We start from the raw sequence: 25,529 nt of genomic DNA, 5'->3' as shown, positions 1-25,529 counted from the left end.
TTTTTTTGTTTTGCTCTAGTGGCGTGCACAGGAAAGTTGCAAAAAAACCCGGTTCGGCTTGGCCATAAATACCAACCAGGCATTAACACCCGTTTTTGGTGCTTTCCCCCAGTTTTAAAACCCGGTTGACCTGTATAAACCCGGTTATTTTGACCAAAAATCGAAAAATGTAATTTATGAACGCCAAAAGTGAGATGAACACTTTTTAGAACTTTGATACGATCCGTAATTGAAAACTACACAACCTCATGTAATCTAAAGAGCTACAAGTATAATACGAAGCGATTTATTTCAAATTTCGTGTTTAGCCGGCGATTTCGGGTAAAAAAACCCTGTATTGTTGTTGTTGTCAAAAAAGATCTATTAGTGAAACCGGGTAATAAAAATTTCAGACTCAAAATGGAAATGCCGAACCGGGCCTATATAGGGCGTAAAAAAACGATAACAAAATCATATAAAAAATAATAATTTAAATAAAACGAATTCACAAATAGATGTACTTGTCAATAAACTTTAGATTTAACGAAAAAAATCAGCGACTTTACTATAAAAACAAAAAAGTTAGATGGGGTATTTTGAATTTTCATGATTTTCAAACTTTGTTGATATATACCGGCAAACGGAAGTATGCAAAACAACCTGCTCCAGGGGGAAATGAAAGCCAGGGTAGTAGAGGGGAGATTCATACTGAGAATGATGCAATTATGAAGCCGAAAACCGGTTTTTTTTTACATTTTCTGGCACCGGGTTTTAAAACCCGGTTCGGCACTAATGGGTTAAAGCAATAAAAAAACTGAATCAAATATTTTATCATTGAACAAATCACGTTTCAAGATTTTTCAAAGGTTTAAGTTCAGAGCTAGCGTAGCAATATCAAAAACATTGAAAAACTACATTTTAGTTATTTAATAAAATTTAAAGATAGGCAGTAAGAAAATGACAACCAAATCTAAATTTTCATATATTCGCGCGTCTGACAAAGCTGCAATAGGATCTATATAGTTATTATGCGGTGTTGGGCCGAGATTCGAACCCAAAGATAGATGAATAGTTGCAAGCAGTGGCGTGCACAGGAAATCACCATGGGGATGTGAAATAAATAATGGGTGAAAAAAAAGGCTACCGTACGCCACAAAGATAGTTTTTAATTTAAAAATTATGACATACTCGTCAAATGGATTGTAAATTTTTTTTACAGCCCATTATCTACCGTCAATTTCCTTCACTTAAAAGAACGTATTGGTGTACACAAATTTTAGAGTTGCTGCGCTTCTAAAAATCAATAAAAAAGCTGCAAAATTGATCCATTTTAGATATTTGTTATGACTTTTCTAACAAATTTAAACTAATAAGGATAATTGTATTAAAACTTAAGGTAATCTATTTCATGCAATTTATGAAATTAATATTCTGAAATTCTTGAAAATCAATTGCAATCTTCAAAAAAGGAGAATAAAATAGAATAAATAAACTAATCAAAATAACAAAAGTAATGATTTTAATTTTTGTGAATTGAAATAATGCCCCTTTTTACTTAGCAACCGAATAATCCTTACAATAAAGTAACAGGATGTGTGTTTGCCTGCGTGTCTGTCTGTCTGTACTGAAGGATCTCGCTAACCGCTGAATCGATCGGGTTCTCCTTTACTGAGTAGCTTCTCATAGGTCCCGGGAAAGTTTATAACTAATTTGGGGGAGGGTACCACCACCCTCCTAAGAGAAATAGCCCATAGAAAAAATTCCCCCTCCCCCAAAAAATTAAATTAAATTTCTTTAAAAAGTAAAATATAAAATATAAAAAAAAGGTTTTGCGAATTAACTCCCCCCTCCTCAAGTCCCCTAGAGGCCTCTAGGGGCGTAGCCGCTAGTTGTAATAAATTAAATTTTGTTAATTGAATCTATCAGACGATATAACAGAAGGACAGACAGACAGACCATACTTTAATATAATTTCTTATACAAATAATGATCGTATTTTATCAATATATTATTGTTAATTATAATACAATGGTAATTGTTTTACATTTGTTAAAACTGTAGCTACTCTATAATTTTTAATATTCGTTCTTCCGTATGTATTTCCTAATTACAATTGTTTTTAACTTCAAAATTAAATGAGTATCTACTTCATATATAATTTTGACTGTCTGTCCGTCAATCCTTAAAATAAAGTAACAGGATGTCTATTTCATTGTCTGCCTGTTTGTTTGTTCCGAAGGATCTCGCTAACCGCTGAACCTTTCGGGTTCTAGTCCTTATAATAAAGTAACAAGATGTCTGTCTGTGTGTTTGTATGTTTGTACTGAAGGATCTTGCTAACCGCTAAACCGATCAGGTTCTCCTTTACAGGTTAGATTTTCATAGGTCCTGTGAAGGTTTATAACTACTTTGTAAGAGGGCACAACCCCCCCCCCTAGAGTAATTGCTCCTAGAAAAAATGCCCCTCCCCCTCAAAAAAAAATTTAATTTAATTTTTTAACTAAAATAAAAACATTGGGTTATCAAATTCAACTTCTCCTCCTAGAGGCCTCTAGGGGCGTAGCTGCTAGTATGATAGAAATAAGAATCATGCTCTTTGACTGTTATTTAAATTGTTTAATTTCTATAAGTTCCAAATGGATGTTGGTATCCTGGTTCATTTCAATTTCAAATGTTAATAACTTAGGTGTGTGCTATCAGCGAGGCTTTTCTATCAATATTATGTTTGTCAGTCCGAAATGGTTAGCTGTTTGAAAAAGAAGCATTTTAAAAGTATCTTTTGTCATTGTAAGAACAATAAAAATTAATCATAACTTGGTATATAGTAAACGATATATATTTACTTGGAAGTTGTACTAGATTTTAATGTACTCTAATAAAGTGATACAGCAGCTAGCTAAAACGATACCTTACTCCCACCCATTCATACGATTTACAATACTTTTTAGCAATATAGATAGATATCATATTATTAAAAAAAAGTGCCACTAGAGGCCTCTAGGGGGCGTAGCCGCTAGTATACATTAAACTATTATACTTTGCTGCCTAATGTACATAATAGTTCTTGTTTTAGAGCAACAGCACAAATATTTGGGATAAATAAAATATTTGGAAAAATCACTAAATATTTTTCTAAAATACAAAAATTTCACTTTTTCACTTATTCTGCTAATATTTTTATTTTAACAAATTAAAATCTTAATAGTATTTTATTAATACACATTTTTTATGTACTAAAAAAACTATAGTTTCTATGAAAAAAGAGGATTCAATAATACTGTCCTTTAAAGGCAAAACTTAAATTTTGACAGCTATTGTATATAAATCACTGAATATGATACTATTAATAAATAACACATTAAATTTTGATGCAGTCAATGATCTTAAATCTTTCAGATATGTCAACAAACAAGAAACACAAAATCTATTTCATACTCAAAAAGACTAAGTAGTAAGTAACGGCTTAACGGACAAACGGACATACACTAGTTATAGATAAGCATTGCTACTATAAATCACTAAAATCACTGTAACAAAAACACAGCACAAAATTATAAGAAAATGTTGTTGTACGATATCTTTGTAGTTCTCATATGAGGCTTGGTTTCACAATTTACTAAGCTCACATTCACTAAACGTCCACGGAAACGTAAATTTTATGGTTCTAAAACCGGATTATATAATTAAGACTAATTGCGATACGGTTTTTTTTACTAATTTCTTTTAAATTACACTAGCATATGAAATAATTAAATTTGAAGGTTTTTAGAAATTTATAGAATTGGTCTAGCAGGTAAAATATCTAAGGTAGTATATCTTCTATCTTAGCCGTCACCCTTCCCCCCCCCCCACCCCTTACTTAGTTTATCTTCTTATGTATGCCTAACACCTAAGCCAATGTTCAAACTTTAACACACACACACACGGACCGACCGACGCACGTACGGATGCGCGCACGGACATACAAGCGCGCTTACACACATACACACAAGCTAATAACCATTCCTTCTACTCCAAATATTTCCCCCCGCTTTCTCCCATCCCCTTTTCCACCCTCCCCCTCCAAGAACCACTTGTTACTTATAATTTCCTTCCCCCTTCTTGCTCTGACCAAATTCCTCCTTCCCCCCCCCCTCCATTCTTTTAATGTCTACATATGTAACAGAACTGTCCGTATCAAATTTCCTTAAAATTTTATTTAAACAAGAATGTGACTAGGAGAATCATGTTTATAAGTAGCACAGCAAAAATAAATTGAAAAAGGTTTACATGAAAAGATCAGTAAACAATAATACAATGAGTTATTTAATCAAACAAAATTTAGCATAAATAAATATTTAATCCCAAGGTAATAAATGATCGAGCAATAGCTCATCATTTAATACAGAGAAAAGGAACAGTAAACAATAATAAAATGAGTTATTTAATCAAACAAAGTTTAACATAAATGAATATTAAATCCCAAGGTAATAAATGATCGAGCGATAGCTAATCATTTAATACTGAGGAAAAGAACAGTAAACAATAATAAAATTAGTTATTTAATTAAACAAAATTTAGCATAAATGAATATTAAATCCAAAGATAATAAATGATGGAGCGATAGCTCATCATTTAATACTGAGGAAAAGAGCAGTAAACAATAATACAATAAGAATTTCAAATACAATTAAAATACCAGTCTTTAAAGATGTAATGTCAAATTTGATGACAAAAATTTGAAACATAGATAGAGCAATATGTAAACAAGGAGAAATAGTTCTCATTCAATTGCTCGGTTGGAGAAACATTAACATTAATGTTTATTTATAGAGTAAATGTGCTGGGTAGATTACATTTTGTATTTAGAAAAACAAATTTGTTAAAAATTTTTGGAAAATTTAAATTTGTATAAAAATCAGACAAATTTCAACCGTTTTCCGTCAAATATTTAGATTTTAGTTTACTTCTTATTTCTAGATATTCATTAAAATATTCATACTTATGAAATTCAGTTAGAACCAGTTCTATGCCATGCAGAAAAATCATGTATTGCATCATATTACAGACAATTTTCCACGAATATAAAACAAATCATAAAATTACTACTAGTTGTATTAGCCCATGCCATCGGCACTTTGGAGCAAACAAAACTGTTTTTAATCTTATAATTTTTCATTTCATTATTTGCGGAAAGCTGTCTACAATATGATAGATACTATTATTGAATTTAAAGTAAATAATTTTTTATATGAAAAAGTCCTTAAAAATGTTTTTGCTGAACAGTCAAACAGAAAGATAAACCTTCATATATCTTATTTATAGAGTATCATCATCCTATCATATAAAGTAGTAAGTTTTTTTTTGTCTGTAGCTTACAATTTTTATAAATACTAAACCATTCGAGGGAAGCTTCACATTTATCCTGGGATGGTTTTAGTTTATCTTATTTTCAGCCTTATATCTTAGGATGGTTTATAGCTACAGTTCTGCCCTTTCCTAACCCTTCTAATACAGGAAGCAAACGCAAGATACAAACAATTGATATTGACAAAATGATAAAAAAATTTGATTGCAACAGTCCTTTCAAGGGGTTGAGGAGAGTTAGATGGATGCATTTGCTTTTATTATATGTTTATCTTCTGTGTGCTGCGTGCGCGCGCGTTTGCCGGAGTTTGTGTGCGTGAATGTGTGTGTGTGTGGTGTTTGCTCCAGGGAAAAGGTGGAAAGACAATGGCGATTAATATAATTTTCTATCCTTCAACACCAACATTTCTCTCCTATAAAATGAATAATTATAAAAATGCAAATATTTTAAACTTAATAATTTGTAAAAGGATTAATATGTGGTCCCATTGTCCTATCCCTTAATACCTGAGTTTTCTAACCATCAATGTTGTTCTATGAAATCATGGTGTTAACGCTATTGTGTCAAAACAAATTTGACTTTATTACACTTTTAACTGTCAAAATTTGTAACGTTGCTTGCAAGGACGTCTAAGCCCATGTTATTAACTATTGGTAGGGTGTAATGTAATTTTTTGGGGGATCGAAGGGAGTTTAATAGCCGCAAAAATGTTTAGTCCTTGTACGTCGTGGTTGCTTGTTGGAAAAATTATACCTTATGGTAATAAACGACAGAAAATCTGTGACTTAAATGATTAAAATTCTATCTTGAAAGAAAGAGTGAAAAATAATTCAACCAGCATTGTATACTCCCTTCCTTAAACATTAATCAACTTAAAATCAAAGCAATATCAAATAATTTATAGGATTGTTTCACATTTATTTTTTAGTTTTTGTTGATTTGTTTGTAAAGATCTGGCTATTAATTGAATCGATTGAGTTCTTTATTTTAGTAAAATTCACAAAGGGCTTGAGAAGGTTTTAGAATACCTAACTTTTATCTTTCAGGCTATTTAAACGCCCCTTCCTTCCCTAGATGCTAGGAGCGAAGCACGATATATATGATATATTAGCAGGTAATATATCTAAATCTAAAATTGATGTATTTGTGGTTTTGTGTGAGAATAAAAACTGCTGCCTCCAAAGAAAATGTTGTTTTGCGGAAGCAAAATCTAAAGGTGTGCAAACACTTCTGCAAAATTCATCACATTATCAAATTATCAGAGCTGGATCTTTAAATCATTTAGTGGTGCGCTAAATCAGGGCGATCCAGTTCGGCGCACCTAGATATTATTTGATTTCAATCTTTAAATCAAAATGGAATTGGCGAACCAGCGCGCCTAGTGGCGCAGTACTGGCGCGACAATGGCACGAACTGGATCGCCCCAATTTAGCACACCACTAAACAATTTAAAGATACAGATCAAAACAACAAATTATTATCACAGCACATGTTCCTTTTCTATTTTCCTTAACTAGCGGCTACGCCACTAGAGGCCTCTAGTGGTACTTTAATTTGTTTCATTTTTTTTATTTCAAATATGTCTATGTTGCGTTGAACTCTTTACGTAAAATCGAGAATATAGTGAATTGATTTTTGTGATTTCTCTTGGGAGGGTGGTGGTACCCTCCCCCAAAATAGTTCCCGGGACCTATAAGAAGCTACCCTGTTCAGGAGAACCCGATCGGTTCTGCGGTTAGCGAGATCCTTCGGTACAAACTAACAGACAAACAAACATCCTGTTCCTTTATTATAAGGAAATTCTTATATTTTTTTTATATTCTTTTTTTTTCTTGTACAAAATGACGGAATTTTAAAATAAAAATTACCTAAATTTGTATATAAGGTTTTTTTTTACAGAATATCCTAACCACATTTAGCCTGTAGATGACGGGCGGGCTACACTACAAGATCTTAATTTGATGTATTTCTGAATTAAACCTTGCTTAACTATGTGCTTGATTATTGATCATATTGTCAAAACCCTTTTATTACATTACTCTTTTCTGTAAGTCCTAACTGTGTAAACGAATAAAATTAAATAGTTGTTATTGCCTCGCTGTTTATAGGTATACATGTTCTTGTTGCGAATATTAAACACATTGTGGATATGACAATCTACGGAAGTGAAAGAACACTGGAGCTAAATGTTGATGATTAAAACAGTTAGGGGATTTAATACACTTCCTATTTTAATTGTTTATATCCTTTAGAAAATAATCATTATATATTTAACCCTTCATTCACTGGAGAAAATTTGGTGGTGTTATTATATTGCATTTTGTTATGTAATCATTATCAGAATTGCTCCTATTGATAATATTCCTTTTTATATGTGATAAAAAATTTGAACGATAAATGTATGTATAATAGTGACCTTTTTCGTCTGCTAGCATATTGCTATATGTTCTTTTATAGCGACTTGACTGTGTTAATATATACGACGCTATTAACTGATATCCAAAGACCCAATTAAAAGTCGGCACAAGGTCCGTGGGGTGGTGACATACAGTTATTAAACCTCATCCACCTCTATTCTTTTAGTTTTATTTCTTAACAGTTTTGTAGCAGATGAAATACTATAAGAATTATATAATCAATAATATGTTAGTTTGTTCAATTTAATCAAAATTTATCCTATTATATAAAGTAACTAGTCCTTCGCCCCTAGCCTCTTGGGGCTTTGCCCCAGGAGGTTTGATCAAACCAATTTTCATATTTTAGATTCAAAAGAAAAATTTAAAAAATATTTTTTTTTTGGGGGGGGGATAGTCGACCCCACTATTTTTATTTTAGTTTTAAAAAGAAATTTTTTTTGGGGGGGGGGGTATTTTTCATTTTTTGGGGGGGTTGGGGGTGTCACACCCCCAAGAAAATAGTTATAAACCTTCCTGGGACCTATGAGAAGCTACCCTGTAAAAGAGAACCCGGTCGGTTCAGCTGTTAGCGAGATTCTTTGCTACAAACAAACAAACAGACAAACAAACAAACAGGCAAACAAACAGACAAACAAACAGACAGAGAGACAGACAGACATCGTTTTACTTTGTATTATAGATTAAGCTATTTTTGTCTGTAGCGAAGGATCTCGCTAACCGCAGTTCTTCCTTACAGTGAAGCTTCTTACAGGTTTCGGGATGGTTTTAGGCTATTTTTTTTTATAAAAGTTTTGGTGCGAATTTTTTCTCTGCGATCTAATATTCCTTCGAATTTAGAGCCCCTAGATGCTAGGGGCGAGGCCGCTAGTTGGACATAAACTACTTAAATTATTGAAATAAATATTTAATTTTATGAATGCGAAAAGAAATAAAAATTAGTTTGACAATTTTTGTAGCCTTTACTGTACGTAACTGGCCGGTAGATTGGTCACGTCTGGCTGCATATAGCGCAGAACAATAAATTATTATTTCATATTCTCACTAATAACAAAATGTATTCGAGAAATCATTTACACGGGGCTCGGCAGCCGACAAGCTTTATAAATGGCTTAGGATTAAAACAAAGATGACAATACCAATCAATAACAAAGTTGTAGAGCCAAAATATCTTAAATAACAACTGAGAAAATAATATTTCTCCCATGGTGGACCGAGCAAATAGGTTATAGTGCAGTTTCATTTAGGAAGGGAGTGGACAATGGGCTGTTAATTACACTAGCCCCCAAAGTTTTATAATAACGTTTCTTATTTATTGGCTTAACAACTTTGGGGACTTTCATTGAATTTTGATTCGTTGGTTCAAATGTTTTAAACCACGATTGTAATCTACAGAAGGGGTAATTTTCTCTATCATCATTAGGGATGTACATCAATTTTTGGGCCATTGTCTTATCTTTTAAGATGCCTGAGTTTCGTTACCAAACTGTTTGTAGTGGACTAGGGTTGGGCCGAATATCAGGCCGGATATCCGGCCAGATATTCGGCCATTTTCGATATCTGGCCGGTTACCGGAAATTTAAAACTATCCGGATACCGGATATCCGGCTGATTTTTACTGCCGGATATCCAGTTGTCCGGCCGGATATCCGGTAATTTGCCGGATATCGAGCGTTGGCTTTTGAAACTATCCGGATACCGGATATCCGGTATCCGGCCAAAAAAGTATCCGGCCCAACCCTATAGTGGACTAATGAATAATAAAATTGGTGGCCAACGCTTTGGCAACTGTTGGTTTAAGCCGCAATTATGTGTCATCTTTGTAAGACATTGCTGTATTGACGACTGCGGTTAGTTGGCACTTACGTCAGCGGCTGCCGAACTTTGCATTACAATTTCTTTAATGTTCTTGATTCATTAAGCCGAAATTTAAGATTTAATATGTGTTTGTCTGTTTTAATATTTGGAGAACTTACAATAATAATGAGTTCTTGCAAATTGATTTCAATATTCATATGTAAAAAGTAATAGGATGTGTGCTTTTTACTTAAGTTCTCTTGAATGACATCTATCCCCATTTTGCTAGGGAACTATAGACAGCTACATCACTTTATCAATGCTCATATTTTTTTTCATGCAGGGTTTTGGCTATTTTTTTTTCGAGGGGGGGGGGGGGTGTTAACCCTAACCAATAGTGTACTGTATTTTAATATTTTTCAAACTTCTGCACAAAATAGCATAAAACATGGCTAGAAATTGTAAAATAGTAACCATTTCGCAAAATTTAGGACCGAAAGAAAGTTGATAACGAAATATTAAATGTACTTTTCAGAGAAGCTTCAATCCTGTCTGGAAATTGTCAATTTCCACTCCACTCACACATCCGCACGCACGCACAGACAAACCGATACACACACACACACATTAGGTGTTTTTGCAATTGCAATTTTTTTAAATCGGTTGCCTCTGGTTGCCCTTTTATATACAACATATAGTTTTTTTTGTCTTGAAGTTTAAGGAACACAGTAATAGTGTCTGACTGATTATGACGTAACAAACAAAATAGCCAATGAGAGGCCACTATAAATTTTACCATTGGTCAATAACGGCCTCTCATTGGCTAATTTTTTTTGTTACGTCATAATCAGTCAGACACTATTACTGTGTTCAGTTTAAGATTTAAATTACTACAGAATTGTTTGAGTTCTCCTTTTCAGCAAAGCTTCACATAGGACTTATGGATCTACTGCAGTTCACGGTAAAATATTGCTGGTAAGCAATATTTCCAAAAATCTATGAACTTTAAAGGCTGCTAGCTGCCAAACAGCTGAACGTACAGATCAGGCCCGCACACTATTTTAAGCGGCATAAGAAGGCCTACAAATAATCTGGAAATGCGCGAAAAACACCTATCTTACACGTTTTTTCTTCAGTAAAGCTTTCCCTGTGCATCATTGGATCTTGGCTATTCCAGATTCTTATACTGCTTAAAATGGTGTGCGGGTATGATCTGTACGTTCAGCCGCTTGGCAGCTAGCAGCCTTTAAAATTCATAGATTTTTGGAAATATTGCTTATTAGCAATATTTTACCATGAACTGCAGTAGATCCAGACTTATTATTTTAGCCTTGGGATGGATTACTTTCCTTCTAATGTCTTTGAATACAGAGCCCTTAGATGCTAGTGGCGCATTCGCTAATATTGTAAAAGGAAAGATCAAGTTCAATATTTATATCAAACTTATTTCTTGACCAGCGCACTGAAAACCTTCCCTAACTCTTCATTTTAAATTATGAGAAAAAAAAACATATTTCTACGAATACTTTAACCCTGCAGGGCCCTATCACTATGGGACTCTAACCTATACTTTTTACCTTTTTTGTAATTATTGGTGGAAAAGTTTGGATACTGTCATGTAGTGTATTAACCCTTACAGGTCGGGCCCTAATTCCCACCTTAATATATTTTTTTTTTTTTTTGGGGGGGGGGGCTAATTTAGCCCCCCCCCCCTCTATCTCGGCTCCTGTTATTGATAGAGACGTAAAAAATTTTCTGGTGGTTCTTGTGTATTTTTAGAGAAAATTACTTTTTATAATCATAGCGGTTAAACCGCTCCTCAGCCGCTTTTAGCGGCCAGTCGCTAAATGTTAAAACAGCTGTAGAGCGGCCAATTTTAAATCTAGGACAATCAAATTTTAGGACGAACTTTTATTTTTGATAACAAAAAATTAATTTGTCTTACCATCGCCGAAAAACGGCAAATAACGGAACCCGCTATTTAACCCCCCCCCCCCAAACTGTAAGGGTTAAATAAATCATTACGTCCCCAATACAGAATCATTAACTAAGGTCCCAAAAAATTAATAAACCTTAACTTCAGTATAATATACAGTCACATGTAAAGAAGGATTTTTATCAGTTTTGCAAAAATAAACTTTTATTTTGTTTAATTTGAGTATTTTTTTTGCAGAAAAGAATAAACCTTTTTTATAATGATTCAGTAAGTTTCAATTGCTTATTACATTTTATTGGACAATTTATTTTCAATCACTTTTTCAATAAAATAGTTTAAATTGGTTTCTTTTTTGCCAATTATTTGCTATACCTTCCAAGAACAATAATGTTCATATAACAAATATATATTTTAAATATATATGATTCAAATCTCTTCCAAACACTGCGTCATAACTTAAGTAGTTAAAAAAAAGTATCTACTGCTGCTATGTAAGGTGCGCGATATTAATATTTAGAGTAGGGGGAATGCCTAAGCCCTAATTATCCCGTCCTATGAAGGTTTAACATTTTATTTAGCTGTGTACGAAGTGGAAATCGGTTTTATCCTAAAATACCATGATTGAACGGTCGTATCCGTCTTATAGAAATAACGAAATTATTTTTAAATAATCACGAAACCTATACGTGGTTTTCATCTGTCGTTGGGGGGCAATTGACGACCCACCAAATACTTAAGATTTATTTAACTTGTTGGTTATACCTTATACCAGGGTCGTACCAATTAAGATCTTTAAATAATAAGTCATATTTCAAATAATTTATTTATTCTAATTTAATATTTGATTTAGCAGGTTATTAAAAAATATAATTGTTACTTAAACCTAAAATTTTAAAATTTGTACATGATATAATTTGAATTAAATTCTAATATTATGAAGAATTAATTTTCGAAAATTTCGTTAAAGCCAAAGTTGAGCAAAGAGTTTTTAGAGTCACATTTTAAAAAATGCTTAAAATTTTTTTCTAAAAAAATTCATGATCTTTGCTTTTCATTATAATACATTTTTTACAACTAAAAATAAATCAATAAATGAACTAAATAAACTAGAAAAAAACTATCTACATAACAAAGTATTTAATAAATAAACAAAAATTAAACTAAATTTGTTTCACAAAATAAAATAAATTACAATAATTATTTTAATATATACATTTTTTAAGTTAATGATTTAAAACTACATTACTGTTAGTTTAGGTTTGATGAAATATCAAAATTATAAATCTTGAAAAATATAGCTTTTTAATATAATTACTAATATTGTAAATTTAATTTTTAGGAAGTATTGAAATCATTATAGCCAGAAATTGTTATTACAGCCTTAGCTGCCTTTATGCAAACCTTGAAATAATTTATCATTTTTAGGGAAACTGTATATTACTCTGGTACCCAAAATTTTGAAACGACGCTGACTTTTTTGTTAATTAAATAACTGTTTTTGTTAAATTTTGATTGGTTGGTTACTTGACAACATTTACAAAAATACAAATTTTTATTTATTTTGAAATTTAGGATCATTTTTCACGGTTAAAACCATTAATTTAACTGCAAAAAAAGTAAAAGCTGTAAAAATCTAAATCTGAATAAAATCTACATTTACTTCTGAGGCGCATTAAAATATGCGCAATATATCTGTTTTGCCGCGTCCAGTTATTTACTTCTTTCCAGGTTTGATTTTCCCATTGAGAATTCCATTAACATTGCCCAGCATACGCACCATCAAAGCTTGCTTGTCTAATGGCCCCCTAAAAATACAAGGATTAAAACATAAGTTGTAGTTTGATAGTAGATTCTCATTAATCAGGAAATTTCACAAATATTTTCATATATCTATCTTATATAGCGGCTGAGTAAATCCAATATTTCAATAATTAGCTAGTGGACTTCTTTAAAATGCAATGTAGTTTTTCGATTGTCAGCTTATGTTGGATAATGGAAACCCCCGTAGGGTTATGGACTTGAAAGTTCTGGCTCTGCAGAGCTAAGCATGGGGAAAAAATTACACTTCTTTATATATAAAATAAGGGTGGGGGTTTGAGTGTTCAATAGGCACTTTGAGTGGAGCTTCCCTCCTCCATTATTTGGAGGTGGGGAAGATGTTCTAGTTTCCTTCTTTCTAGTAGCAGCTCTATTAGCCTCCATTATTCTAATTAAATATTTACCTTGGAGGTGGGGAGGGTGTTCTAGTTTCCTTCTTCCTTGTAGCAGCTCCACTACCCTCCATTATATCAATTTAATGTTTACCTTGGAGGTGGGGAGGGTGTTCTAGTTTCCTTTTCTTCTAGTAGCAGCTCTATTAGCCTCCATTATTCTAATTAAATATTTACCTTGGAGGTGGGGAGGGTGTTCTAGTTTCCTTCTTTCTAGTAGCAGCTCCACTACCCTCCATTATTTTCTCCAACTCTTCTAACTCCTCCATTTCTCTGTCATCATTAACCTAGAAAACAAATTTAATTTAATGACTTTTTTCTAATGGGAAGAAATTTGGAGAGATGGTGTTAAAACCAAACCTCCAAGAAAATACTTAAAATGAAAGTATTATCAGTATACAAACTTCTTGAAAAGCAGCTTCAAATTGGTCCAGTGGTTTTTACTAGTGACTGTGTCCCTAGCATCTAGGGGCTCTGTGTTTGGAGATTGAAAAAATAGCCAAAAACCATCCCAAGACTTAATATACAATAGCCTAAAACCAACCATTTGTGAATCTTTCCTAAATCGGAGAACTCAATCGGTTCAGTGTTCATCGAAATATTGAGCTTCATTCAAGAAAAACCTTACTACTTTAGTAAGATTTACATAACTGTATTACCTGGGTTGTTGCTGCTCCTCTAGCTGTTGAAACAGAGCTCCTGTTGGATCCTTTTCCTGCAGCTCCTGCGGTTGGAGCAAAGCTCGCTCTTTCAATTACCTATAAGTAAAATATTTACAATTTTTTTATATTAGATTACCATTATGTAGCGAAACTACTCTATGATTTAATTAATCCGCCAATTTGTGCTATTGATTTTGTCATCCTTATTAAACAAAATTGATAAAAGATATTTTTTTATATTCAGTGAATTAATTGACCTAGCAAGAATTGAACTTAATGCTGCACTACTTCTGAATGAATAAGCTAGTTCAGGTTGTATAAGGCACAGAGTAGACTTTTGGGGTTAGGAATCACTAATCCCCCATTAATCTCAATTTATTTTTAAAAAGGGGGTGGGGGTGACTATCAGTGCTTGCTTGGCACTTTGAGGTGAATCATAAAATTCAGCAACCAACATAATTGAATTTGTGTTTTATTGACGATACCTTTGTATTCTGTTGCGGGGCTTTAGTAGGTTTTGTTGGTTTCCCAAAGAATGCTGCAACCAAGGATTCTTTCTCTTTCTGAATTTTTTCCTCCTCCTCTGCCTCTAGGTCAGGTTCTGGAGGTGTGACGTTCCTGGCTACCATAGGGGCAGGGGCTGGGGGTGTAGGATTTCTGGCTACCACTGGGGCAGGTTCTAAAACAAAAATACTATTTATTTTGTGCAGTTATTATATCAACTTTAGCATCATTATATTTTTAGGTATCAGCTACGTGAAAATCGATATATTATTACTTAGATGTTGAAATACTGGAAACCATTTTATCACATTTAATGTGAGAATGTTGATATTATCATATTCAAAATAAATGCTGTAATAAGCTTTAAAATATTTAAACACTAGTCTCTCATTGGATACAAAATGACGTCCAATAAGAAAAAGGAATAAAAATATTGGAAAGAAAATTATTTTATTTCAAAATTAATTCTTGGCATTTTGGAATAAAAAATATAGGGGAAAGAAAATTATTTATTTCAAATTTATTTCTGGTCTTGAAATAATATTCATTATTTTATTTTAATTCGAGTGTCAACCAATAAGAAATAGGTATGCTGTTTTAAAAGTTTGGAATAAAAATTATTACTTTTTGTCAATTCCTTTTTTCAGAGTATAAAATGAGAATAAATTTTCCAACATCATTATTGATTTCTAATTTAACATTTCATACAGGGGGTAATATTTATTTCAACATTTTTTGTCATTCAAAATCAAGTGTCACAAAAATAATAATATTTAACATAAAAAAGAAATTTTTAAAATAATTTTGTTTTCTTTATTTGTTGAAGATTTAAGCCCAAGCTTTTTCTGAGGGGGGAGACCCCCCTCAACCCCCCCTCTCCTGAGGGGGGAAACCCCCCTCGACCCCCCCCCTGACGCTCTCTTCTTTAAATCTTTCATTATTTCTGTAATTTATTCTAACTAACTTAAAAATTTCAAAACATGAGATAAAAAGGAAATAATTTGCTGTACATTATTAAAAAATTTAAAAATTGTAAAAAAAATTCCAACATGATTTTTAATTTTAAATACAAGAATATTTTTTCCTATATGATATGTTAAATTTGAATACAGGAATAATTTTGTACTGTGGAATTGAAGAAATAAATGCTGTACATTAGAGTGGCTTGATTTTCAATGATTTTCTAATTTTAAATGTGCTACATACACTTTCTGTCTGAACATCATATAAGAGACCAAAAAATGAAAAGAAAATATTTTGAATAATGGGGAGGCTCGCCGATGCATGTAAACTTTTAGAAGACACTTGTGGGGAGAATTTTTTTTTTTTTTTTGGGGGGGGCAATTATTTTTCTTTCAAAGTATAGCTTTATGCACCTTCCCAATTTTGTCTTCAAGAGTAGAATAAGAATAAAAAATCTGTTTTTAAAACTATTGATCCTAGCAAGAAAAATCCATAAATAAATTTAAAAACCAAGAGATTTTACATTTAATTTAAGATTTTTCATGCTTGGATGAATTTTTTTTTAAAACCAATTTGATATTCTTATATTAATCAACAAGACAATTTCAAAAAGATGCATAAAGCAATACTTTGAAAGATAAAAGTTGCACCTCCAGAATAAACTTCTAAAATTTTTAATGCATGGAAACACCTTCCCCCCATTTCCCCTCAAGGACAAAATCAATTTTTTATATTTAGGTTTCTTATATGACGTTTAAACTGTAGATGTTGATTACAAATTCAATGTCCAAAATTGATCCACTCTACTGTACATTGTTATAATTTAATATTTGATGTGGGTATAAACATTAGACATAGATGGTCAATCTGACCCCATTTTTTTCTTAAAAAGAAACCTTTGTTCACTTTTTGTTGTATATGAAATACAGCCCTATAGGCAACATTATTTGCAACTAAATTTTGCAATGATATAATTTTTAGAAAGATAACTTTATTATAAGAAATTAAATTATTTATAACTAACTTATTATATGTTGTGTCATACGCTTCACATTATATGATGGAAGAAATATTTTCTTCAAATATTTCACCCAAGGAAAGCTTTAACCTAAGATATTCAACAATTTATAGCTGATACATAATGTAAACAAAATTCCCTTGTGCTGTCTCTAGGTTATCTCTATTGTATAAATGAACGTACAAAAGAGGAGGAGAGAGAGAAGGAAATAGACAGAAAAGTGAGGGAGGGAGAAGAAATATAGAGAAAAATAGACAGAGATATTTATTGTTCACCCTTAGATGATGTAAATTTTTTGATAGACTTTTTTGAATTTAAGAAAAAGATAGAGAATGAGACAAAACCAAGTATCATATTTTATTGATATTGCTTATACAAGAAAGGTCATTCAAAATTATTTCACCAATATTAAGGTCAAGTGACAAAAATTTTAATTTCCACCTACTTCGCCCCCAGAGGGGGCAATAGTAGAAGGAAAATTCAAATTTTGATCACAAGACCAAAATTGTTGAAATAATTTTAATTTCCTTTCTAGCATTCACAATATTACGAAAATATGATAAATAACTATTCCTTTCATTTAGAAATCAACAAAATTAACAAGAACAATCATGTCACTGTTTACTAATTTAGCGAAGCAGTAACAAACTAACAAAGTTCATAAGGAGATTGAAATATTAAACAACTTAATTAATACATTTTTAACAAATGTATTATTCAGTTATGCTTGTTTTGCACGCGGTGACTAAATGTAGGATTTACTCTACTGCTATTTTAGATACAAAGCTGTAAATTGTTTAAAGATTCCTTTGAACAGGAATATTCATATACTCTATAACTCACTTTGTCTGTCTGTCAAACCATAACACATTACAAAGTAGTTTTTATTTTACTTTATTTTCGCTTCATTATATAATAGATCTTCCTATCCTTGTTTTTAAAAGCGGAGCTTTTCTATAATTAGGGTAGGTCCGTCCGTCCGTACGTTTGAGATGGATAGCTTTTTTTCATTAATTTAGGCATGTTAGAATTGTCCTATCGATTTCAAATTTTGCATGGTGATTCCTGTAGTAGTTAGGTACGATTTAGAAAGCGTAGCAACTCTATAATCATTACCAGAATGTCCATACGTCCATTTTAAAAATGTTGATTTTTTTACATTTTTAACAACTAATTTTTATGTGATCTAATTATCCGATTTTTCTGATTTTTGGTATATTGATTCCTAGGACAACAAAGGACAATATTATAAGCAAAGCAACTCTAAAATCAAGTCCTAAAAATGTAAGTATGTCCATAAACATTATCTGTATCAAGAAGTTTTTCAACAAATTTACTCACAATTTTGCTTTGACTCTTATTCATTTATATTCTGATTTTTCAGTTTTGACCCTATACAAGTGTTAATGTCCGATTGTCCTACCGTTTCAGGGCTTCGCTTTTATGGATGTTGTCATCCTTGTTTTCCTAATAAGTGTAATAGAAGCCTTTCTTATTCAAAGAAATTACCTATAAAGAATTGTAAAGAAAAAGTGGCATACCTGGGGTTTCTTTGACAGATGGCTTCCTTGTGACGGTTGGTTTCTTGGCAGGTCCACTGAAATAGTTATTTATCGTATTATAGACAGGTTTCCAAGGATAGTAAAACGAAAAATTATGAATTTTTTTTCTAGGGGTAATTTTTCTTGGTTGGTGGTACTCTCCCCCCCTGATTGTTATAAACCTGCCGCACCTTGTGATTGTTAAGGAGAACCGTATTGGTTCAGCGGTTGGTTAATAACTTTGAGATAAAAAAAATCTTGTGACAACCTTGGAATCTCATCATTCTTATTAAAAAAGTTGTCCATTATATTTTAGATCCTTTATGCCATATTTTCAATAAATCAATTGAACTTGGTTCGGTACCTGACCAATTTAGAATTGCAAAAGTAACTGCTGTCTTCAAAAAGGGCGGAGGCCCTTTTAATCTTAATGATTACAGGCCAATTTCTCTACTTCTTATATTTTCAAAAATTCTAGAAAAGTTTATTGCTATTAACTTGCAAGCATATCTTTCTGAAAATAATCTTATTGGTGAACTACAATTTGGATTCCAGCCAAATAACTCAACATTTCATCCCATGATTCACCTACTTAATCACGTTAGTAAAGCTATGAATAACAAGGAGTATACAATTGGAATCTTTTGTGACATTCGTAAAGCCTTTGACTGTGTTCCCAAAAATACTCTTCTGATGAAGTTACGTAAATTTGGCATCCATGGCAATATGCTCAATTGGTTTGAATCATATTTAACAGGTAGAAATCAATTTGTTAAATTTGGCCTTTTTGATTCTGATCCATTAGAGACAGATAGTGGAGTGCCCCAAGGTAGCATATTAGGTCCTATTTTGTTTCTTATATTTTTTAATGACTTGCCTAAAACAACACTTTTAAAAGTCCTTCTCTTCTGTGATGACACCACTATATTAGCATCTGGTAAAAACCTGAATGAGCTTGTTGAATTTGTTAATGCAGAACTCAAAAATATTTCCCAGTGGTTTAGGGCTAATCAAATGTCATTACATCCCAACAAAACAAAATTCACTATATTTTATCCTACCCCCTCTCTTATTCCTTGGAATGAAATCAATCTCTATTTTGATGATAATGAACCAAATACCCTTTACCCTAACCCTTTACTTAGACATAGAATTGACTTTGTCAACCATGAAAGTGATATTCCAGCTATAAAATTTTTAGGTATTTTTCTGGACCCAGCCTTGAATTTCAAAGTTCATATAAATGAGTTGAACAAAAAACTCTCTAAATCATTATTTTGTCTACGAAAATGCCAAAGTCTACTTACTGAAAAAGCCCTCAAGGCTCTGTATTTCTCTATTTTTCATTGTCATTTGGTTTATGGAATCCTTATTTATTCGTGTGCATCACATTCAAATCTTACTGGTATCATAACAAAACAAAAAATGGCTGTAAGATGTATTAAGCAAGCAACTTATTATAGTCATTCTCGACCTTTATTTAAAGAGCTCAATATTTTACCCTTTGAATCTTTATCACTTTATTTTAAATTAAAATTTATTTATTAGTACATAAATAACTTGTTGCCCAGGTCTTTTAATAATATGTGGCCAAGAAGGGGGGAATTAAATGGTAACTATAATTTGAGGAACAATAATAATCTCACTGTTCCTTTTTCCAGAATCAACTTAGTAGAGAGGCTTCCTCTTTGTTCTCTACCTAATACATGGAATAGTTTTAATGACCGTGACAATATAAAAAATGCCTTAAACCTAAATCAATTTAAGAAGCAGCTTAAAAAATGTATTCTCTCAAGAATAGATATAACATGTAATAGACTACTTTGTCGTTCTTGCCACCTAAGAATGTAAAACCTCTATGTTGTCTGTTTTACAAGCCTTAGATTAATCAATTCTCCATTCTTTACTTAATTATAAGTATTTTAATCATTAATATGAACTCACACACACTCACACAATCATCCTACCATTTCCATCTGCAAATCCTTTCTCTATTCATATCCCTGTAATATACCCTTATAAAATGTTTACTTTCTCGTTTTAATAAAAAGATTCACACTACCTTTTAGCTTATTTTTCTATGATATTTGCAAAGGCTATCTAATATCACCTCGAGAGAGATTATTTAGTCCTTTGACACGTATATTAGCTTTTTTGTCTTATGTGGATATTATTAACCTTGTTATTATACTGTAATTAATTAATCATGATCAATTTTACTGCTTGTTTGTGATTATTTATGTCATGTATATATGTATGCCTATTTTACTATGTGTCATAAAATAAATATTTCATTTCATTTCATTTCATTTCATTTTGGGAAAATAGACCTACCAAGGATTACTAATGCGAATACTTGGTAGAAATGCAAAGTGTCATTTGCTCACTGATTACGAGATGGTTGCATTAATCCCCCCCCCCCTTATATCACATGGTTGGTTATCCTATTGCCGCCGATTCAAGACCCACTCTCCTAACTTAGTTGTATGAAACTTTTCCATTACACACATAGTTTTTCCAAGAAGCTAATTGATTATTGAAAAGAAATAATTAAACGAGGACATGTTAGTCCACAGGTAGTGCAAGAACATCAAACAGTCAATAGGTCCATTTTTAGAATAGCTCAGCATTGAAGTAAAATAATAGATGGGGCATGTACTTTATGTACTTTGGATATTATGAAAGGGAAAATTTTGTTGACAATTTAGTTTGCTTATGTACTCCTCATTTATTGGTCCGTATGTTCCTCCAGTAGGAAAGGAGGGGTGTTATTGTTATATTAGTCAGCTGGATGTACCATTTTATTAGGCTTGGCGAAAATCTGGTGCAATATCCAGGTAATTACATATCGAGTCATAGAACCAATTACAGCTATAGGAAATAGTTAATTTTTCATTCAAATTTTCAATACTCAATACAATTTAAACAATAGTTTCTTTCAATAATAGACTTTTAATTGAATTTATTTCTTTTTTAAAAAGAATATATTCAATAGGAAGACATATATGTTTCTATTGCGGTTTTCAGGAAAGCTGGCCGCAAAATAGAAATTCAATAGTTTAATTTGCATGAAATAGATGATTCGCTTAAAATCAAAAAATAAAATGAAGATGCTTTTTTAGTTGTCGTTGGCATTTTTAAAAGCGAAGCTTTTCTATAATTAGGGTCGGTCCGTCCGTCCTTAACGGATAGCTTTTTTCGTTAATTTAGGCATGTTAGAATTGTCCTATCGATTTAACATTTTACATGGTGATTCCTTTAGTAGTTAGGTACGATTTAGAAAGCGTAGGAACTCTATAAACATTAACAAAATTTCCGTACGTCCATTTTAAACATGTTGATTTTTTTACTTTTTTAACAACAAATTTTTATGTGATCTAATCATCCGATTGATCTGATTTTTGGTATGTTGATTCGTGGAACAACAAAGTATAATGTTATAAGCAAACTAACTCTATAATTAAGTCCTAAAAATGTAAGTATGTCTATAAGAATAATCCTGTATCAAGCAGTTTTTCAACAAATTTACTTACAATTTGCTCCGATTCTTATACATTTATATTCTAAATATTTAGTTCTGACACTATACAAGTGTTAATGTCCGTTTGTTCTACCGTTTCAGTGCTTCGCTTTTATGGATGTTGTCATCCTTGTTTTCTTTAAGCTCTACTAGATTTTTAAAAACCGCCGTCACAACCGCACAACCGTACTATATTTAAGCAATCTGAGTCACAAGCCTAAACATCAACTGCAGCCGCATAGATTTTTATTCGACTGCTTAGCGACTGCCAATCACTTTTATTTGGAGGTGAGAATTTTAAGAGGGTTCCCTCACAGTGCCTATTAGAGCACAGAAACCTACCACCTTCATCCTTATACTAAAGTAACAAGATGTCTATCTGTTTGTCTGTGTGTTTGTACCGAAGGATCTCGCTAACCGCTGAACCGATCGGGTTCTCCTTAACAGGGTAGATTTTAATAGGTCCCGGGAAGGTGTACAACTATTTTTGGGAAGGGTACCACCACCTTCCCAAGAGAAATCACCCCTAGAAAAAAATTACCTCCCCCAAAATTTAAATCTTTTTTTCAAAATTAAAATTTAAAATTGGGGGAGGGGGGGAGGGATGCTCATCCCCCCCCCCCCCCAAAAAAAAAAAATATTTCCTCCCCAACCCAAAATTTTTTAAAAACTTTCTTTTAAAATCTAAAATAATAAGTTGGGTTATCAAATTCGATTCTCCCCTCCTCAAGTGCCCTCTAGGGGCGTAGCAGCTAGTTGAAAATAAAGTGATGGGGTTAGTCTTACTTTAGATCAGGTTAGATTAGGTAACATAACATGCAGGATTAGGGCCCTGCAGAAAAAAACCTCTCCTTTCAATTAGAGAAAGCTCCGAATTTCGAAATTGTAAAAATGAAAAATGGATTTAGAATATATACGTGGAAATTATGACAAGGGGAAAATAGTCATCGCTAACATGGACAGCATTTATTGGTCAGTTCATTCACTCTTTAAGATGGGGAGGGGGTGTGGAAAAGAAGGTGGACGGGGATTATTGTTGTTTTGGCTAGCTGCAAGTTTCACTTTATCAGAGAATATGAAAATGCATGTAATAATATATCCATTACCTGAAATAAGCTTGAGCCAGAGAGCACAGGTTTTTATTGACTCCAGATATCTGATCAATACTTTCATTCATGCTCGGAGTTGCACTGGACTCCTATAATATAGGTTTTTATTAACTCCAGATATCTGATCAATACTTTCATTCATGCTCGGAGTTGCACTGGTCTCCTATAATATAGGTTTTTATTAACTCCAGATATCTGATCAATACTTTCATTCATGCTCGGAGTTGCACTGGTCTCCTATAATATAGGTTTTTATTAACTCCAGATATCTGATCAATACTTTCATTCATGCTCGGAGTTGCACTGGTCTCCTATAATATAGGTTTTTATTAACTCCAGATATCTGATCAATACTTTCATTCATGCTCGGAGTTGCACTGGTCTCCTATACTATAGGTTTTTATTGACTCCAGATATCTGATCAATACTTTCATTCATGCTCGGAGTTGCACTGGTCTCCTATAATATAGGTTTTTATTGACTCCAGATATCTGATCAATACTTTCATTCATGCTCGGAGTTGCACTGGTCTCCTATAATATAGGTTTTTATTGACTCCAGATATCTGATCAATACTTTCATTCATGCTCGGAGTTGCACTGGACTCCTACAATTTTGATCTTGTTAAACAAATTAAATAACTCATGCCTATTGAAACAATGGTAACCAAAGTTTTAAACTTTGTTCTTGGCTCAAAAACTTTGATTGAATTGTGATTAGTTGCAAATTTTCAGTCATAGATTTAAGTCTACAGAATTTTTGATAATTTTAAAAAGCGAAGCTTTTCTATAATAATGGTAGATCCGCCCGTCCGTCCGTCCGTCACAGAGAGATAGCTTTTTTTCGTTAATTTAGGCATGTTAGAATTGTCCTATCGTTTTCCAACTTTGCATGGTGATTCATTTAGTTGTACGATTTAAAAAGCTTAGCAACTCTATAATCCCTTTCTCTCTCTTATTACATAGCCAGTTTGACCGCTTCTCCTATATTTGTTGTTTGGTTGTGTCAAAGTAAAGATCTAAACAGTAGCTGCGAATTTAAAATTTTATTTCTTATGATATATTTTAAAATTTTGGCTATTTTTGTATAATTCTGAATGTTTTTTTTCATTTATTTATGTTGTTGTTTTCTATTACAGATGCGATTGATAATGAAGATTTTTTTCTTTGAAATATAATTCGTTATGAAGCAGCAGTAGTTACTAATTCATAAATGTTATGGTTAGGATAGATTTATAACTGTTAAAAGTGCATAACAAGAATGTCCGTAAGTCCTTTTTAAACATGTTGATTTTGTTTTACTTTCACAACAAATTTTTATGTGATCTAATCATCTAATTGATCTGATTTTTGGTATGTTGATTCCTGGGACAACAAAGTATAATGTTATAAGCAAAGCAACTCTATAATCAAATTCTATACGATTCTTATACATTCATATTCTGAAACTATATACATAAGTGTTAATGTCCGTTTGTCCTACCGTTTCAGTTCTTCGCTTTTATGGATGTTGTCATCCTTGTTGTTATTATTAATGATGAAGTCTATAGATTTATCGCACGTTGTCTTATCCCTTAAGATCCCTTCTTATGAAATATGTATACATAGATACGCACAAGCCCCATAAAACGTTAGTTTCTGCTACAAATATTTGAAAATTTGCTGGGAAATGGCAAAAGGTTCATACAGCCAAAGAGAAATATATCAAAATATAGTTTATTGAGAAAATAATTATATATCTTAAATTTAAGTTTCGTTTTTTTCCTACTATTATACGTAAACATCCTTGTTTTTTTTTAAAGTTTACCTTAATTTGTGATGGTCTTGTCATTGGAGGGGTAGAATAAGAACTTGCAGAACTTTTTCTAAAATGTAAAATAGATAAACATCTAATTATTAAATCCATTGTCATTTTTTCATAATATGTAATAGGCGGGAGGATGTGATTTTTATAATCAAATACCTTTGTAACAGCTGATCTTTAATGCAAAAGTAATCATTCACTAATGGACGTATAAACGTAATGACATACCATATTAGCTACGTAGGTAAAGAAATTATTTCACAGTACGTCTTCGAAACCGATAGATATACGCAGGATTATAACCGGCTATCCGCCATAATGAAAAATCATGTATATCATCGTAATACAGACCAGTTTTGTCAGTTCGGATTTTTGGCTAACAAAACTTGTTAAAATCTTATAATTTTTTATTTAATATTCGCATAATGCTGTCTATAATACGATGCTATAAATAACTATACTTTACCTGGAGAATTTATTGTCCTTCTTATCATCTAAATCCAGATCCAAGTCCTCCAGGTCGATTCCATCCAGGTCAATATCGTCCAGTTCCAGGTCAAGGTCCATGTCAACTGGCTTCCGGCTGAAAAGTTAAGGTTGATAAATACAGGCTCATCAAAAGATTTTTTTTAGATTTAAATCCGAGATTCTCATGGGATATGGAAAAGTACGTTGTACATTCCCAAGGATGATATACAAAATTAATCCTTGTTTGTAACAAATAAT

General features: G+C 32.3%; 1 protein-coding gene across 1 annotated transcript in view; it reads right to left on the bottom strand.

The window, feature by feature from the left end:
* Window positions 1-12,280: 12,280 nt before the first annotated feature.
* Window positions 12,281-25,529, bottom strand: part of LOC145324698 (uncharacterized) — a 69,334-nt gene continuing 56,085 nt past the window's right edge. The window contains exons 33-40 of the mRNA XM_080167289.1: window positions 25,270-25,386; window positions 24,807-24,864; window positions 22,998-23,089; window positions 18,372-18,427; window positions 14,831-15,024; window positions 14,343-14,441; window positions 13,861-13,970; window positions 12,281-13,278 (exon numbers count right to left, since the gene is read on the bottom strand). Coding sequence (XP_080023415.1) covers window positions 13,188-13,278; window positions 13,861-13,970; window positions 14,343-14,441; window positions 14,831-15,024; window positions 18,372-18,427; window positions 22,998-23,089; window positions 24,807-24,864; window positions 25,270-25,386 — 817 coding nt within the window. The 3' untranslated portion in view covers window positions 12,281-13,187. The remainder of the gene's footprint in view (window positions 13,279-13,860; window positions 13,971-14,342; window positions 14,442-14,830; window positions 15,025-18,371; window positions 18,428-22,997; window positions 23,090-24,806; window positions 24,865-25,269; window positions 25,387-25,529) is intronic.

Source organism: Acartia tonsa, chromosome 7, assembly GCF_053477335.1.
Source record: "Acartia tonsa isolate MP-2025a chromosome 7, ASM5347733v1, whole genome shotgun sequence".
NCBI classification, from domain to species: domain Eukaryota; kingdom Metazoa; phylum Arthropoda; class Copepoda; order Calanoida; family Acartiidae; genus Acartia; species Acartia tonsa.
The sequence above is the reverse complement of the archived record's forward strand: the minus strand, read 5'-3'. Positions and strand labels throughout refer to the sequence as shown.